General features: G+C 43.4%; 2 protein-coding genes across 2 annotated transcripts in view; one reads left to right on the plus strand and one right to left on the minus strand.

Annotated features, from left to right (window-relative positions):
• Positions 1–1,100: 1,100 nt before the first annotated feature.
• Positions 1,101–6,197, minus strand: ZAR1L (zygote arrest 1 like). The gene is made up of 4 exons (XM_082220333.1): positions 5,366–6,197; positions 3,524–3,616; positions 2,495–2,569; positions 1,101–1,647 (listed from the first exon to the last, which is right to left on the minus strand). The coding sequence occupies exons 1-4, from the start codon at positions 6,086–6,088 to the stop codon at positions 1,504–1,506; spliced, it is 1,035 nt and encodes a 344-aa protein (XP_082076459.1). The 5' UTR covers positions 6,089–6,197; the 3' UTR covers positions 1,101–1,503.
• A 2,857-nt stretch (positions 6,198–9,054) lies between these two features.
• Positions 9,055–14,171, plus strand: part of BRCA2 (BRCA2 DNA repair associated) — a 30,578-nt gene continuing 25,461 nt past the window's right edge. The window contains exons 1-3 of the mRNA XM_082221618.1: positions 9,055–9,514; positions 13,158–13,262; positions 13,869–14,117. Coding sequence (XP_082077744.1) covers positions 9,505–9,514; positions 13,158–13,262; positions 13,869–14,117 — 364 coding nt within the window. The 5' untranslated portion in view covers positions 9,055–9,504. The remainder of the gene's footprint in view (positions 9,515–13,157; positions 13,263–13,868; positions 14,118–14,171) is intronic.

The following is a 14,171-nucleotide window of genomic DNA, read 5'->3' on the forward strand; positions in this document are numbered from 1 at the left end:
AGCCTGGAGAGAGAGGGGGGTCGGTGCGCACTGACCCCTCTCGCTCTCCAAGCTTCAGCGAAAGCCTGCATTCGCCCCATAGGATGCACACACATTTCCCCTTCATTTTTGGAGGGGGAAAGGTGCATCCTATAGGGCGAGAAATACGGTAGATTTTATATGCGCTATGTTGCTGCTCCAATACTGTTGAAACGAAGGGTAGCATACTTTAGCAACCAATAGCATACCTCCATAATCCTTAAGTATGGAGAATATTTCTGCCTTTTGCTGGATTTCACTGGTTCTTAGTGGTATCCTGTCCTGCCATCTGTGACAAGCCTGTTCTCAACTTTGTGCCTGCCTGTTGCAGTCCTCTTAAATAGCAAGGAAGACGTGCTTTCTTACATGGCATGACTTGAATGCTGTCTCTACAAAGACACCCTTGCCACCATTCTGTTTGGAAGAATGCTCTGTAAATAAGAAAATGCTTGTGAATGTCAGAAAACCAAGCTATTTGAGACACTAGAACTAAAGCTGATTACCTTCTCAAACTGGCCTAATCTCCCCTACTGATAGGTATCTTGTCTTACACCTTGCTCACTGTCCTCGACCAAATTTATACAGAGAATGTGTGTGTGTATCTATCTCAGATTGTACAGGTATCTATACTAATGTCAAGCTATGCTGCTTCTAATAGTGCCACTACAGACCAACCCATATTTCCTTTTTAACAGTTGCTACCAGTGCTATTTACTTATTCTTGGCACTCTGAGCACACTGGATGCAAGACAACTGCATTTATTATCATGTTAGTTTACAAAGTTGGTTTCTTTGTAAAAGGAAACAAGGCAGGGGAAATTCATCTTCATAAGTTACTTCAGGAAAGAAACTCAACTGTTTTCATATAACATACAAGAACAGAGACACTCCAAGTCATGATCAATGTATGACTTTTAAATCTAACACTTATGCTGAGGTATCTGTTCAGTTAGAGAAAAAAGAAAAGAAAAAGCAGGCCATCTGCCCAGATCAGAATTACTCTGTTTATTCCATTTAATAAATATTTTCCACTGCAGAGATTGTACCAGAGGACAATATATGAAATAGTTTATAGTCTTCAGTGGTTAAGAATATTTTTATTAGTTTTAGAAAGGTATGCAAAGAGACAGCTCACCTTGTTATTAGTAATTTGTCATTACAATATTCATAAGTGTAAATGAAACAGCATCAAATGGGATAACCTGGCCCCTTGTAGAAATTTTAGGTTTGCTACATAGAAATTCCTCAATTTCCCATCCTTCAATATAGCTCTCATGTACTATAGCTAGTCTTCCATATCAGCGACTATTACAATTGAAGTGGAATTCAAATTCATTACAAGTTACCCCAATAAACTACAAATATTTACTAGCCTTACAAAAATCTTTACTCCAGTATCCAATGCCGGGTCAGAAACCTAAGGTCAAAGCCATGTTATGAAACAAGTAACAAAGTGCATGGTGCCATGTGCAAGAACAGCACAAATTAGATAATGTATTTGAAGCTGTAAGTATTGTCACAAGAGAGTCTTTTGCCTTTGCAGCGGCCACACAGCTCTTGACGGTGAGGCCTCTTGAGGTCAATGTGCCTTTTCTTCTGGGGGCAGGAGCAACGAGTCTTTGCACAGATCTTTGGATAACATATTTAAATTAGTGAACAGATCAAACTTCTCCTCCCAAAGTTGGCTTCCTGCTACCAATGTATTTTACAGTATACTAGTTCCATAATTCTATTGTTATTTCTCTAATTCAACACTGTGTCCACTGTGCCACCTTGGCTCAGGGCTCCTGCCATAGTTGCATGTTCTACTTCAGCAGTTCTCAACCTGTGGGTCCCCAGATGTTGTTGGACTACAATTCCCATCATCCCTGAGCTCTGGCCTTGCTAGCTAGGGGTGATGGGAGTTGTAGTACAACAACATTTGGGGACCCGCAGGTTGAGAAAGGTTGTTCTACTTGTTTTGAAAGCAGCTCAAAAGTGGCCTGTTCCTATGAACGAGAAACCTGCAGCTCCAGGGCCTAATTTCAAGGAGGGTGGGGCGAGATACGTTCACCACCCCACATTAAAAAATGTGTGGAAAGCCATTGTCTTTAGTGTAGAGGGTAGCTGTGACGAATGCAAACATGTAGCTCCCAGAGGATTACTTCCCAAGAGTACTTTGCCTGTTGACAGAAAAGTTTGCCTTCTCCTGCTATACAGTTTTCTATTCGCCTAATAAAGGGCCATAGGTTTTATGCTGGGCAAAATATTCCTGCATTGCAGGGGGTTGGGCTAGATGATCCTCGTGGTCCTTTCCAACTCGTATGACTGATACCAAGCCTCCTAGAAATTACCCCCACAGCTAGTCTTGATGCTAACAGTAAAGGAAGCTAAACGTGACTTCTCCATATTTTTTTTTCTATACCCTGAACACTGCCGTTTAAAGTAGGCAAGTATTTCTCACTGTTTAACACATCTAAGGAAACATGTTACTTACACGGCACTGAATTGCTTCCACTTTGTAAGGATTAAAGCTCTTCTGACATTTGCGACAAAGCTGTTTAAAGTAAACCTATGCAAAGGAAGGTGATTGCCATTAGAAGAGAGCCTTCTCAGATCAAACGTCTAGATTTGTCAATTCTTTAAAAAGTTAACACATCCAGAGCAAAATTAGGTTTACAGGCAGTTAGGTTTCATTGATTCACAACACTATATTAAAATTTCAGGATTATCTTGTATCCTTGACGGGCTTTGTCAGGACACGGGGGTGGCATTATATTTAAGCCAATATAAAATTTTCTTCCAAACATAGTTGCTTCAGGGAGATTCACAGGTAGGGAGGACAGGGTTAACCCCCTCCCTGATTGCAGCCCCCCAAATTCTCCTCCGGCCATTGCAATTAGGCTTGAAAAAAGTATGGGATCCAATGGAAGGCTTCTTTCAGGCCTAATTTCAACAGGACGGACAGAAGTCTCAGGTCATTAGGAAGACCTTTGCAGCTGCATATTAACCCACAGGTTCTATGTTAACAAAAACATCTCTCACTCAGTGAGCTATCTTTTAGCTAACAGGAACAGCTTCCATTCAGTGTCTCCAAATATTCCACTGAAAAGGTTCCAGTACTAGCATTTTGTCAGGCATTAATGAACAAGAAACCTGATTAACAGAGACTGGTAATAGTTCAAGAGAGTTGTGGGTAGTATGACAATACCATCAGTATTTCCTTCCTATCTTCTGATCAAGAAGATGAAAGTTGTGGTATCATAAATAAAATCTAGCAAGAGCATTCTGCTAGTCTACAAAAGCTTATGCTACAATAAATCAGTCAGCTGCAGCAGGAACAAGCTTTTGGCACCTTAAAGACAAACACAGCTATTTCTGGAAAATGTTCAAAAACCCTTTGCAGGTTTGTGAAGCACTTCAATTCATAAATGATTCTCCACTTTCTGGTAAGGTACAGCAACCCTTTTGTTTGTACCCCAAAGCAAACCCTCTAGAAGCAAATTTTGTCTTTTCATCTAAATACCTTATTGGTTCCAGAAATGCACCATACGTAAGCACTTTCCCATCTGGTCTTGCAGTCGTTGCAATGGAAATAGCCATACTTCTGTTCTAGGAACTGTAATAGAAAATAGCTGATTAGCAGCATAATAAATTAATGTGAACCACATTTAGAAATCTTTATAGTATTATGCCAACTCCTACTATTTGCAGGCTTATTGTTTAAGGCAGGCAATGGAAAATGCAAGATATGGTATTGTTAATGCTTACTCTACATCTAGTCAAATTGAAGCAGTTTTAAGACAAAATGTACCCAACAGCAGACTTTGTCAATAAACTACAGGAATTATATGGATTGTGGCCAATGTGAATGTGGCTTTGAAAACTAGCAGTGGGAGCGCATGAGATATGAAGTGATACTGTAAACATACCTTTTTGTGTCATTTAGCTCATACTTCATGGACATATGCAAGAAGGGTATTACAAAGATTTCTGCAGAGTAATTTTTATTCAAACACCAAAAAACTTAATCCTCATGCAAGAACAAGACTAAAGATACCCACTTCACCTTGTCACCTTATACCACCCCCACAATGCTGACAGATTAGTCTAGCAGAAATCTTATGGCATAGCCCAAAAATTATAGTCTTAAGTCCATTGCACACAGGTTGCAATCTTATGTACATTTACTCAGAAGCCAGGTCTTTTTGAGTGTAGTGGTCTTCCACTGCAAAAATAAAAAAATCATGCAGGATGTGGCTGTGAAAAACCTCCTTTCTCACAGCCTTAAATGTTCCTCACATGAATGCAAAATCATTCCTTTTCCATATTGGGTTACATGCCAAATTAACCTCAAAGGTTACAGTAAATAAGAGTTGTCACTAGGTTCTCAACCACCCTCATTCCTCTTTTGCTTACTACAACAGTTATAAAACCATTATGTGGCCCTCCAGATGTTGACTGCAACTCCCATTAATCATTGCCATGATGGGAGCTTCAAGCCCAGCATCCCAAGGGCCACAGGTCCCTCACACACAAAGGAGTCACACTTAACAAGACAGTGACTTCACAGACCATACCTAAATGTACTTAGTTTCTTCAAGTTAAGTGGAGCTTGCTTCCCTATAGGCATGCTTAGAAGTTGGGAAGAACTACTATAAACAAGTCTGGCTTTCTCAACTCAATTTAAACTTGCCCAGGCTTGTATTGAAGTGTTGGCATCCCTCACCAAAAACACTTAAGCTTCTAAAAAACTAAGTGCATGGCAGATTAGCAATCCAAAGGGTGCAGACTCAGCCCTCAATATCTGCAGTTAAGAAGGAGAACAGTCCTGAATAGGCGCAGTGTTTCCCAGCCTTGGGTCTCCAACTGTTTTAAAACTACAATTCCCATCATTCCTGACCACTGGTTTTGCTAGCTAGGGAAGATGGGAGTTGTAGTTTTAAAACAGCTAGAGACCCAAGGTTTGAAAACACTAGTGTATACTTAGCAACTTCATAAGCCAGGAAAGGTTTCCCATAACTCAACATTCAAGTGAGTCTTGGTCCTGATTTCAGCTAAGGATGCTGAAAAGAAAATGGGGGAGCTCCCTATTTTGGTTATTAAACCCACTTGTTTACTGAAACCCGTTAGAACTGCCCGTCGTCCATCTGCTAAACACGAAATATAACCCCGAGGTGGATCCCACAGTGGACTGGGAGGAACAGTAGCTGGAGAGGGGCCTGACTTGAAACGTCTCGAGTAGAAGGAGGCGCCTCATTCCCTCAGTGAGAATTTCAGGAATCCGACGAGGCGGCCTTCGCGCCTTTTTTCGCGCCTCCACAGCGCCCCTAGCGAAGGAACTGAGGAGACCGAAAGGCCCACTCACCTGGAAAGCAGCTCTCTTGCCCTCAGTGGCAGTGGAGGCCGCGGCGGCGTCAGCGGCGCCTTTCTGGGCCGCGTCGCCTTCCCCGTCCCGCAGCTGCTGGGCGGGTTCTTCTCCTTCCCCGCTGCCTGGAAGCTTCCCCTTCGCCTCAGCCTGGGCGCCCTTCTCCGGCTCCAGGGGTTCCTTCCCCTCGGGCTCTTCGGCTTGCTGCTGGGATGGCGGCCCTCCTTCTCGCCCCGTGGGCGGCTTCTTCGCCGCCGCCGCCGCCGCCGCCTCCTCGGCGCAAGGGGAGAGTTGGCGGGCCTGCTGCGGCGGAGGCTCCCGCCCGGGGAGGCTCTGGAGCTGGCGGGACCCGAGCGAGCACTGCACGGCGGCGTCCACCCGCGGGTTGACCTGGGTGCCCACCTCCTTGGTGCTGGCTTTGCGAAGCCTCGGGGCGAGGCCGGGGCTGACTTGAGAGAGCAGCGCCTTCAGCTGGGCCCGCTTGTAGCTGTCTAAATAATCCGGCGAGGCCGGCGGCGGCGGCAAGGGGGGCAGCGGGGCCGAGGAAGGGGCAGACAGGGGGCCCCGGTAAGGGCTCGGGATGCTGCTCCTGCTGCTCTTGCTCTGCTTCCAGCCAGGCTGCTTTTGCTTAGATGGCGGCCTGGGGGCCACGTTGTGGCTGTGGCTGAAGGCGTTCCCATAACTTTGGTAGATGCTATAGGACGGGTAGACAAAGCGCTCCATAGCCTAGAGAGGGACAGGTAACTTTGCTCGCCTTCTCCCCGTGGCTTTTATCCCTCGAGGGGAAGGGCGTCTTAATTGGTGCTCGTTACTGCTGGCCTGCGGTAATAATCGCCCCTCCATTGATTATTACCAACTGCAAACTCTTGATCTCCCATGGCTAGGGGAGGATGTTGGCAGGACTTAGGCCAAAGTAGTGAATATCCAAAGCAAACTCCTAAGCTTGCAAAGGTTAAACACAAACACAGCAGCGTCCCTGTGCAAACTAAACCCCATTCCTGCTGGATCGAGCCCATTAAAAAGTCGGCCAGACTGATTAACTGGGTCTCAGACTCTGGTATATCCATTGAAACCAATGGGTGCTCCCTTGTGGAGAATTAAAGGCACTTGCCTAAATATCGGTTTTACGCTAAAGCAATCCATTTGGCTTCAGCTGCTTGATACAGGCTTATGCCTGCTCTGCAGAACTGTCCTACCTTGAGTAGGAAGCAGTTAGCTAGTTTAAAATAGGCTCTTGCATATGGAGGGCAAGGTCACAACTCCCCGCCCCCATCTGCCTCACATAGATAATAGGTTAACATCCAAATACAGTTTGTATAAAATCCAGTGCATACAAAATCCCAATTGTCTTGTTGATACCCAGATAATAAGTGTGATATAAACACTGTTCATCTGTTATACATAAGTTATAGTACAACTCAATAGTAAGTCTCATTGAGTTCAGTTGGGCTTATTCCCATGTAAATAGGTATGACAATGTCATCTGAGATATAATGCACATTTGCTCTGTTCAAACATTGTCACAGATAGATGCCCAACAGAACAGGAGCCTGTGGGCAGGGAGACAAAACCCCACTTCCATATAGAGAGTAGATGTTTGGGGACAACTGGCAAAATGAAAGCTAACATATTCACTTAGCAGATTTAGGAGAGACAATGTTTCCATCCTTGTAGGGATGTACCCGTCAGGGCTGAGCTGCCAAAGAGGATGTTTTTAACCCACCATTAGTTTGCATGTAAATATATAACCTTTCCCAACCACTGGAAGAAAACAGCAACTGTGTTCCACAACAGGGTTACTTTTAAGTACAGTAAGTCCAATTTACAATGGAACTTACATTAAAGTAAGTGTGCTCTGACAGTCTTCTTTGCAGATTTTGAATCAGTTCATACAATATGCATACCAACACTGAGGCTGAGCCAGTCTGGGTCATCTCACATTTCTCAGCTCCTGATGTCTCACAGCTGAATGTAGCAGCTGGTCACCCCAATATCCATGTTGTATGAGAATCCAGGTTTTAATTCAGGGTGTGTTTCCTTTTTGAAAGGAGGCACACAGAGACTGGTGTTTTTATGATATATGGTTTGTACTTCTTGCACAAAGCCTTTCTCTTTTGGTTTTCTTAATGGTTCATTACCTTCCTTTTGTCTTCCAAATGGTCCATAGGCGATTTCCTAGTCAGGGAACTGACTTGGCTTGTATATTTGTCTTGCTTAACTTCTAACCTCTACTGGACTCAGGAATTAGGGATGTCTAGCACCCACAAACTCATACCTACAATTACTGCCTCAGAGGGGCATTGAGCATATCTTTCGTCAAACCTTACACCTATCTGTCCTGTAGCTCACTCACACTTTACTGGGCAGTTACAGTGCTGAATATTTTGATTCATTGTATTGGATAAACATTCTCATTACAATACCTGTAAATTAATAAATAAATCTGCCAAGATGTGCTATTGCCACCATCTAAAGATGCTATTTTTATGCACTGATGTTTTGCAAAATTCTTGGAATGTGGGTGTATGTGGACACATTTGTTGAGGAGGCTTGCTAATCATTAATCATTTATCTTTTTTTAAAAAATCTGATTATTGTGTTGCTTTTCCTTCAAAATTTCATGTTTTTGTGTTTAAAAGCAACATTGAGGCAACAAAGAGATCAGTTCTGGTTTACCTGTACTTTCTAAACTGTTTTTGGGGTTCAGGTTTAGTTAATTCCTTAGCTAATTTAGGAGTAAAGCTTATTGCACTTAGTGGAAGTCACTTTCAAGTAAACACAGAAAGGACTGGGCCGCACAATTAAGGAGATGTGAAGCTTCCATGAGTTCATGAGATTATGGTAGCTATACTGAAATCAAAGGGAGTTATTTCCAAATAAATGGATTATGGATTAAAATTCAAGTTGTGTATCACAGATGAAATTCCTGGAAAATATTTTTCTTCCATTTACTATGGCCATCTGTTCTAACATGTTAAAAATTACTGGTAAATGCTGATACTTGCTGAGCGTTTGATATTTACAATAAACAGAGTCCCCCCCCCAAGAACTTCAATAATAATATTTGGATCCCGTTGTTTTAAAAAATGGATACATTGCAGGAATGACCGCTTATTATAGCTTCCTGTTTTTTAAAGTGCAACACGTGGTAACCTGTTCTTATGAACGCCTCTTCTCCCCATGCCATGTGATAGAACAATAAATGGGAAAGCAGTAGTCAGACTTCAAGCTTTATTTAGGGCGGGAGGGGGAGGGAGTGTGTTAATAACTCTAGAGAAAAAGTAAGTGGTCCTATCTCCTTGCCTCTGAAGATGAAGAATGCATTGCCTGAATGATTAGAACTTAAACGCTGGCGGACCTTGTGACTGTGGGTGTGCATTGCCGCCTGCTCACAAGTAAAAAACCCCAGAAATAATTCTTTGGTGATCAATCGTATCCAGCATCGCCTGAGCTCCGCCAGTGCAGCTTTCTCCCGTTTGAAGCACAAATTGTTTGAGGATCGGGACATTCGAAGGGAAACCAAAATGCTTGTTTACAACTATCAACCTTACTGTATGTTTGTGAAACATGAACCACTTATAAACGCCCCGTCCAACTCCTCGAAAGATTCCATCAACGGTGTCTCCAGAAATTATAAGAGGGAATCGAAAGAAGTTCTTAGTGGTTGGGTGCAATTTTTTTTAGCTGCTCACTGAACGTCGTAAAAGACATTGTAATTAGCTGTACAATACAAGCTGTGAAAGGGCTTCGTGCTGCAAACATGAATTGGTAGTTTTAGCCCCGTGTATTAAAAGAAAAACCCATTATTTTGAGCAAGGCAGCCCTCAACCCTCGCAGAACTACATTCCCCATGATTCTTGAGGGCGGCGGAGACGAACCACTCCAATCCACCCACTTTCCAGACCGTTTAATCCCCCCCAACAGGAAGTGGTACGGCCGCTTCCCTCGCAGGGAGCCACCTCCCCTCGCCTGTGGCGCTGCAGTTCAGGAAGGAACGTCCTCCGGGGCGTCAGGACTGAACCAACTGGGAGGAGGAGGAGCAAACGCGCGCCATTTCCACATCTGCGCTTGCGTCGCTGAGACTTGGCGGCAGATTTCGTATTTCGAGGAAGTGGCGCTGCTGCTGCTGAGGCGCAGCTATGGAGACCGGTCAGTCTTTCGACTCCCTTCTGGGGTGACGTGGCTCGCGGCAGTTTATCTCCTTTCCGAGGCTCATATGCGCTTTCCGTGCTCGTCTTTCCGCCGGCTGCCTGCCCCTGAGGCGGTTGTCGCCCTCCTTGCTCTCCTCCTTCCAACCCCTGAAAAAGCCCTTGGACAAGCGGGGACGAAGTCAGAGGAAGGGCGACATTTGAGGTCCGGTGCAGGGCCAGCGAAGCATGACCTTTTCATATATGGTTGCTGTATATTCGCTCCCAAGGGATTTGGACGCTTGTGGGGTTTTGTGCATCGGGTGCCATGTACTTTGGCCAGACATGGGTAGGCAGCAAAATGTCTGGGGCTGGACCTGGGTCGAGGACATGGGCGTAGTTAGGGGGGGGCAGGAAGGGCAATTGCACCCCCCCTTAGATCCATCAAAATTATTGAAGTATTCAGTTGAGGGTCTGCTCCCCCCCCCCCGCAGATGCCTGCCCCCCTAACGAAAGCTCGCTCCTCATAATGTGTTTTTACCTGTGACCTGCCTCCCAAAAAATGCTCAACAACTTTAGGTGGCTATCTCCTTTAAAAAGCCCATGTTCCAGGGGGATTTACTTAAGAAAGTAGGAACAGGCATTATACTGATTACTGATCCATCTAGCTCAGTGTTGTTCACACTGACTGGCAGCAGCTCTCCAGGGGGACATTTCCAGTCCTACCTGCAATTGCCAGGGACATAACCTTCTGCATATGAAACAGTTGTTCTGCCACTGGGAGGGAGGGTCAAGGAGAGTCGCTCTTGGGCAGTTCATTTTTGGCTGCACCCACCCATGCAATTTGGTTAAGTGCAATCCTAAATATGCTTACTCAGAAGTTCTATTGAACTAATTGAGGCACATGCCGATTAGAGGTATGTATACTTACTTGTGAGCCCTACAAAGGTGTGTGGGGTTTTTGGATGAGGGTAGGGTACTTCCAGGTAAATGTATGTGTGCTGTTAGACCGTTGGACAGTGTGATGAAACATATTTTTGGAAATCAGTCCAGCCTTTAACGTTTTAAGAGGAGGAAGCCCCAGTTGACCATTTTAGTTGCCCGATTCTACATCAGTTCCATATACTGTATCCTTTTCAGTTTCAACAGCCATTTGGGATCTTATTAATTTATATGTTTGGGATTTGTCCCAATGTGCATAAATTTACACTTGCATTGACTCTTCCTCAGGCATTCTGTTGCCAATTTGCCCAGTTTCAAGATGTGCTTCTTAAGAACTCTTAATAGTTTGCTGTCATCCTCAAGTTCAGCTGCTTCACTTCTTATTCGTAACTCCTGATAATTATTGAATGAATTAAATAGTTGCAATACATTCTTGTGAGATCACTGCTTACTGCCTTCCATTGTGAAAATACCTATCCTCTACTTCTTGTATGTCTTTTATCAGAGGATCTTCAGAGAGACCCTTGTTCCTCAAGGGTTTGCTGTATGTTAACAATAGTTTTACAGTACTATTGCTGCATGCCAGTTATCAGGCTGATGTGTAACTTTTGGTTCCCCCTCCCTATCTGTTGTTGGAAAACTGAGGAATTCCATCGAGTCCTAATCAAGTATTGAATTTTAGATGTGACAATTAACACAATTCTTTGTTGTTTCTATGTACATTAACTTTGTTTTAGAAGACTTTTATGTAATCAGTGGTTCATGTGTGGACATGCTAAGGTTACTCATTTTCCACAAATGCATAGGAACGGTTTTTTGTATTTGAAATAACGTAACATAACTTCCAGACAATTTGTTTCAAATATATTCTTGCTTAGCAAGGATAAACATGGCTTCTGCAAAGAGAAATTTTGTTTCCCTGTCTTTTTTTTAATATGCCATTGCTTGACATTATTAACCAGACGCTGTACAGTTCAACTTTAGAAACTTGTGACAGTCCCACCAAGAATCCTGATTAAAAAAATTAAAATGCAGGAATAATATTTATTCCTATAGTACTGTAAAACAGACTTCTAATACTGTATAACACTTTGATTGAAATCAAATGTGTTTTACTGTAGCATGATCAGATTTGTTCCTATGCACTTTTTTCTAATGTGAAGGGATTATGGTAGCTGATGATGATGATACAACAACAACAAAAACTTTTATACCCTGACCATCTGGCTGGGTTTCCCCAGCCATTCTGGGTGGCTCCCAGAAAAATAGTAAAAACATGATAAAACATCAAACATTAAAAACTTCCCTAAACAGGGCTGCCTTCAGATATCTTCTAAATGTCATATAGTTTTTTATTTTCTTGACATCTAATGGGAGGGCTTTCCAAAGAGCAGGCGCCACTGCCGAGAAGGCCCTCTGCCTGGTTCCCTGTAACTCGCAGTGAGGGAACCAGCAAAGACCCCCAGAAGAGGGCCTCAGTGTCCGGGCTGAGTGATGAGGGAGGGTGACGATGCTCCTTCAGGTATACTGGGCTGAGGCCATTTAGGGCTTGAAAGGTCAGCACCAGCATTTTGAATTGTGCTCAGAAATGCACTGGGAGCCAATGAAGATCCTTTAGGACTGGTGTTATATGGTCCCGGCGGCCACTCCAGTCACCAGTCTAGCTGCCACATTCTGGATTAGTTGTAGTATCCGGGTCACCTTCAAAGGTAGCCCCATGTAGAATGCATTGCAGTAGTCCAAGCGGGAGGTAACTAAGAGCATGTACCACTCTGGTGAGACAGTCTGCGAGCAGGTAGGGTCTCGGCCTGTGTACCAGATGGAGCTGGTAGACAGCTGTCCTGGACACAGAACTGACCTGCACCTCCATGGACAGCTGTGAGTTCATTCATATAAGTTTTGTGTGAAATTCTTCCTCAAGCCACAATGGCTCAAGTTTGCAAGTAAGTCAAACCCAAATTGTAGCCACTGTGCTCTTCTCTTGGTCCCCTTGCTGCTGCACTATGAAGACCTAAGCCATGGTTTAGTTTGGCATTAAGTCTGACCCTGGGCTCATGGCTTGTCTTGCTCCAGACAAATCATGAGCTGTAGCCAAGGTTTGTTCTTGGCTTCCTACTCATCATTGTTTGTCTAGGGAAGGCAAACTACAACCCTGGGTTGGGATGTACGCTTAGCCAGACCGTATCTTAGGTCTGGGTAGCCGAGCAGCAGGACTGTGGAAGGAGTTAACTGAGCACAATTTCTGCTGCTAAGTACCCACATAGTCCGCACTTAAAATGTGCTTGGCTGAAGGTTAAATGCACTGAGCCATCACTTGATGGAATTGTCCCCTTATCTGGACAACATTTCTTCCTCCCATAAGGTCAGATCTGTGACTGCAAGTTGAAGTAGCTACAAAATATTTAGCATTACAGTGGTACCTTGGTTTACAAACATCTCGGGTTACAAACACTTCGGGTTACAGACTCCCCTAACCCGGAAGTAGTACCTCGGGTTAAGAACCTGAATGCCAATTTTCTTGTTTTAATTCAACCTGGTCTTTTTAGATGATAAATTTAGTGGAACTGATGCCAATCAAAAAGTTGAGCAATACATAAATATTTTTATTGCAAATGCTGCATTAGTTGTGTGTTATCAGATAATACTTGAAGCCAAACACAAAGAACTAGAATTCATTGCAAATATGATACAGATTTTGAGAATACTGTAATATTATTTTGCAGGTTTATTTAACAACACCAGTGATATTATGGATAAGAAAAATGTTACTACATCTCCAAAGAAGCCATCTTTCTTTGAAATATTCAAAGCGCAATGTAGTGAATCAGGTACCTCGGGCATTTATTATGGTGCTGTGAACAACTCTTTTCAATAATTTATGGGCTTGATTAGAGCTTTTCCCGCAACAAGTAGAAGGCTGCCCATGCAACCAATCTTTCCCCTACTCTCTTAACCCCTTACCCCAAAAGGACTTACTGAATACTGTAATTGTGTCATGTGGGGCTACAGGGGAGTGAGGATTTGAGTATGAAGGAATTCTCTTTCAATCTAGGTTGCGTGTTAAATTTTGAGCTAGTAGACCCCTGTCTTTCCACCTGATCAGCAGCTGGAATAAGTAGGGGGTTTGCTTCTTCAACTTCTCCTGCCTGCCTTTGTCCTGTCCTGGCTACTTTATGCTGACATAATCTTGGGTAAGACATATGAGAAGCCAAAATTTCACAGGATTGTGTTGGCAGGCCTGAGATTGTGGGGAGAGGCTATTTTCCTGCAAAGTGGGGGTTGATAATTGGTTGCATAATACTGTCTCAGGCTGTACCTCTACTTTTTTGACAAGTTCAAAATAATGGTATATGGTCATTCCATAGTTACTTTTTCTTACAAGTGGGGTTATAACCTATGGCACGGTATCCTGCATAATATATTCCTTTTCTTAGATTTAGGACCAATAAGTATCAACTGGTTTGAAGAACTGAGTTCAGAAGCTCCACTGTACAACTCTAAAAGACCAGAAGAACCTGAACATAAAACTAGTGACCTGGACCAAAGTAATTTTAAAACACCACAGAGGAAGCTGCCAGCAAAAAACCAATTTGCATCAACTCCAATGATATTTAACGAACCAAATAAATCTGTTCCATTTGTTTCTCCTATACAAGAATTGGGTCAGAGCAAAGCAGAAGCAGGTGAGAATTTTTAAATGAAAGATATAGAAATGTGAAGACTTGGATTTATTGTTA

The sequence above is a fragment of the Podarcis vaucheri genome (assembly GCF_965113315.1).
Source record: "Podarcis vaucheri genome assembly, chromosome: 4".
Classification (NCBI taxonomy): domain Eukaryota; kingdom Metazoa; phylum Chordata; class Lepidosauria; order Squamata; family Lacertidae; genus Podarcis; species Podarcis vaucheri.

Excerpts from the sequence above, each read along its gene's own strand:
- ZAR1L (XM_082220333.1), bottom strand. The coding sequence starts at position 6,088 with ATGGAGCGCTTTGTCTACCCGTCCTATAGCATCTACCAAAGTTATGGG. Across the intron at positions 3,617-5,365 it reads GCAAGAGAGCTGCTTTCCAG|TTCCTAGAACAGAAGTATGG; the intron begins GTGAGTGGGCCT and ends TTTCTATTACAG. Across the intron at positions 2,570-3,523 it reads GCATTTCTGGAACCAATAAG|GTTTACTTTAAACAGCTTTG; the intron begins GTATTTAGATGA and ends TCCTTTGCATAG.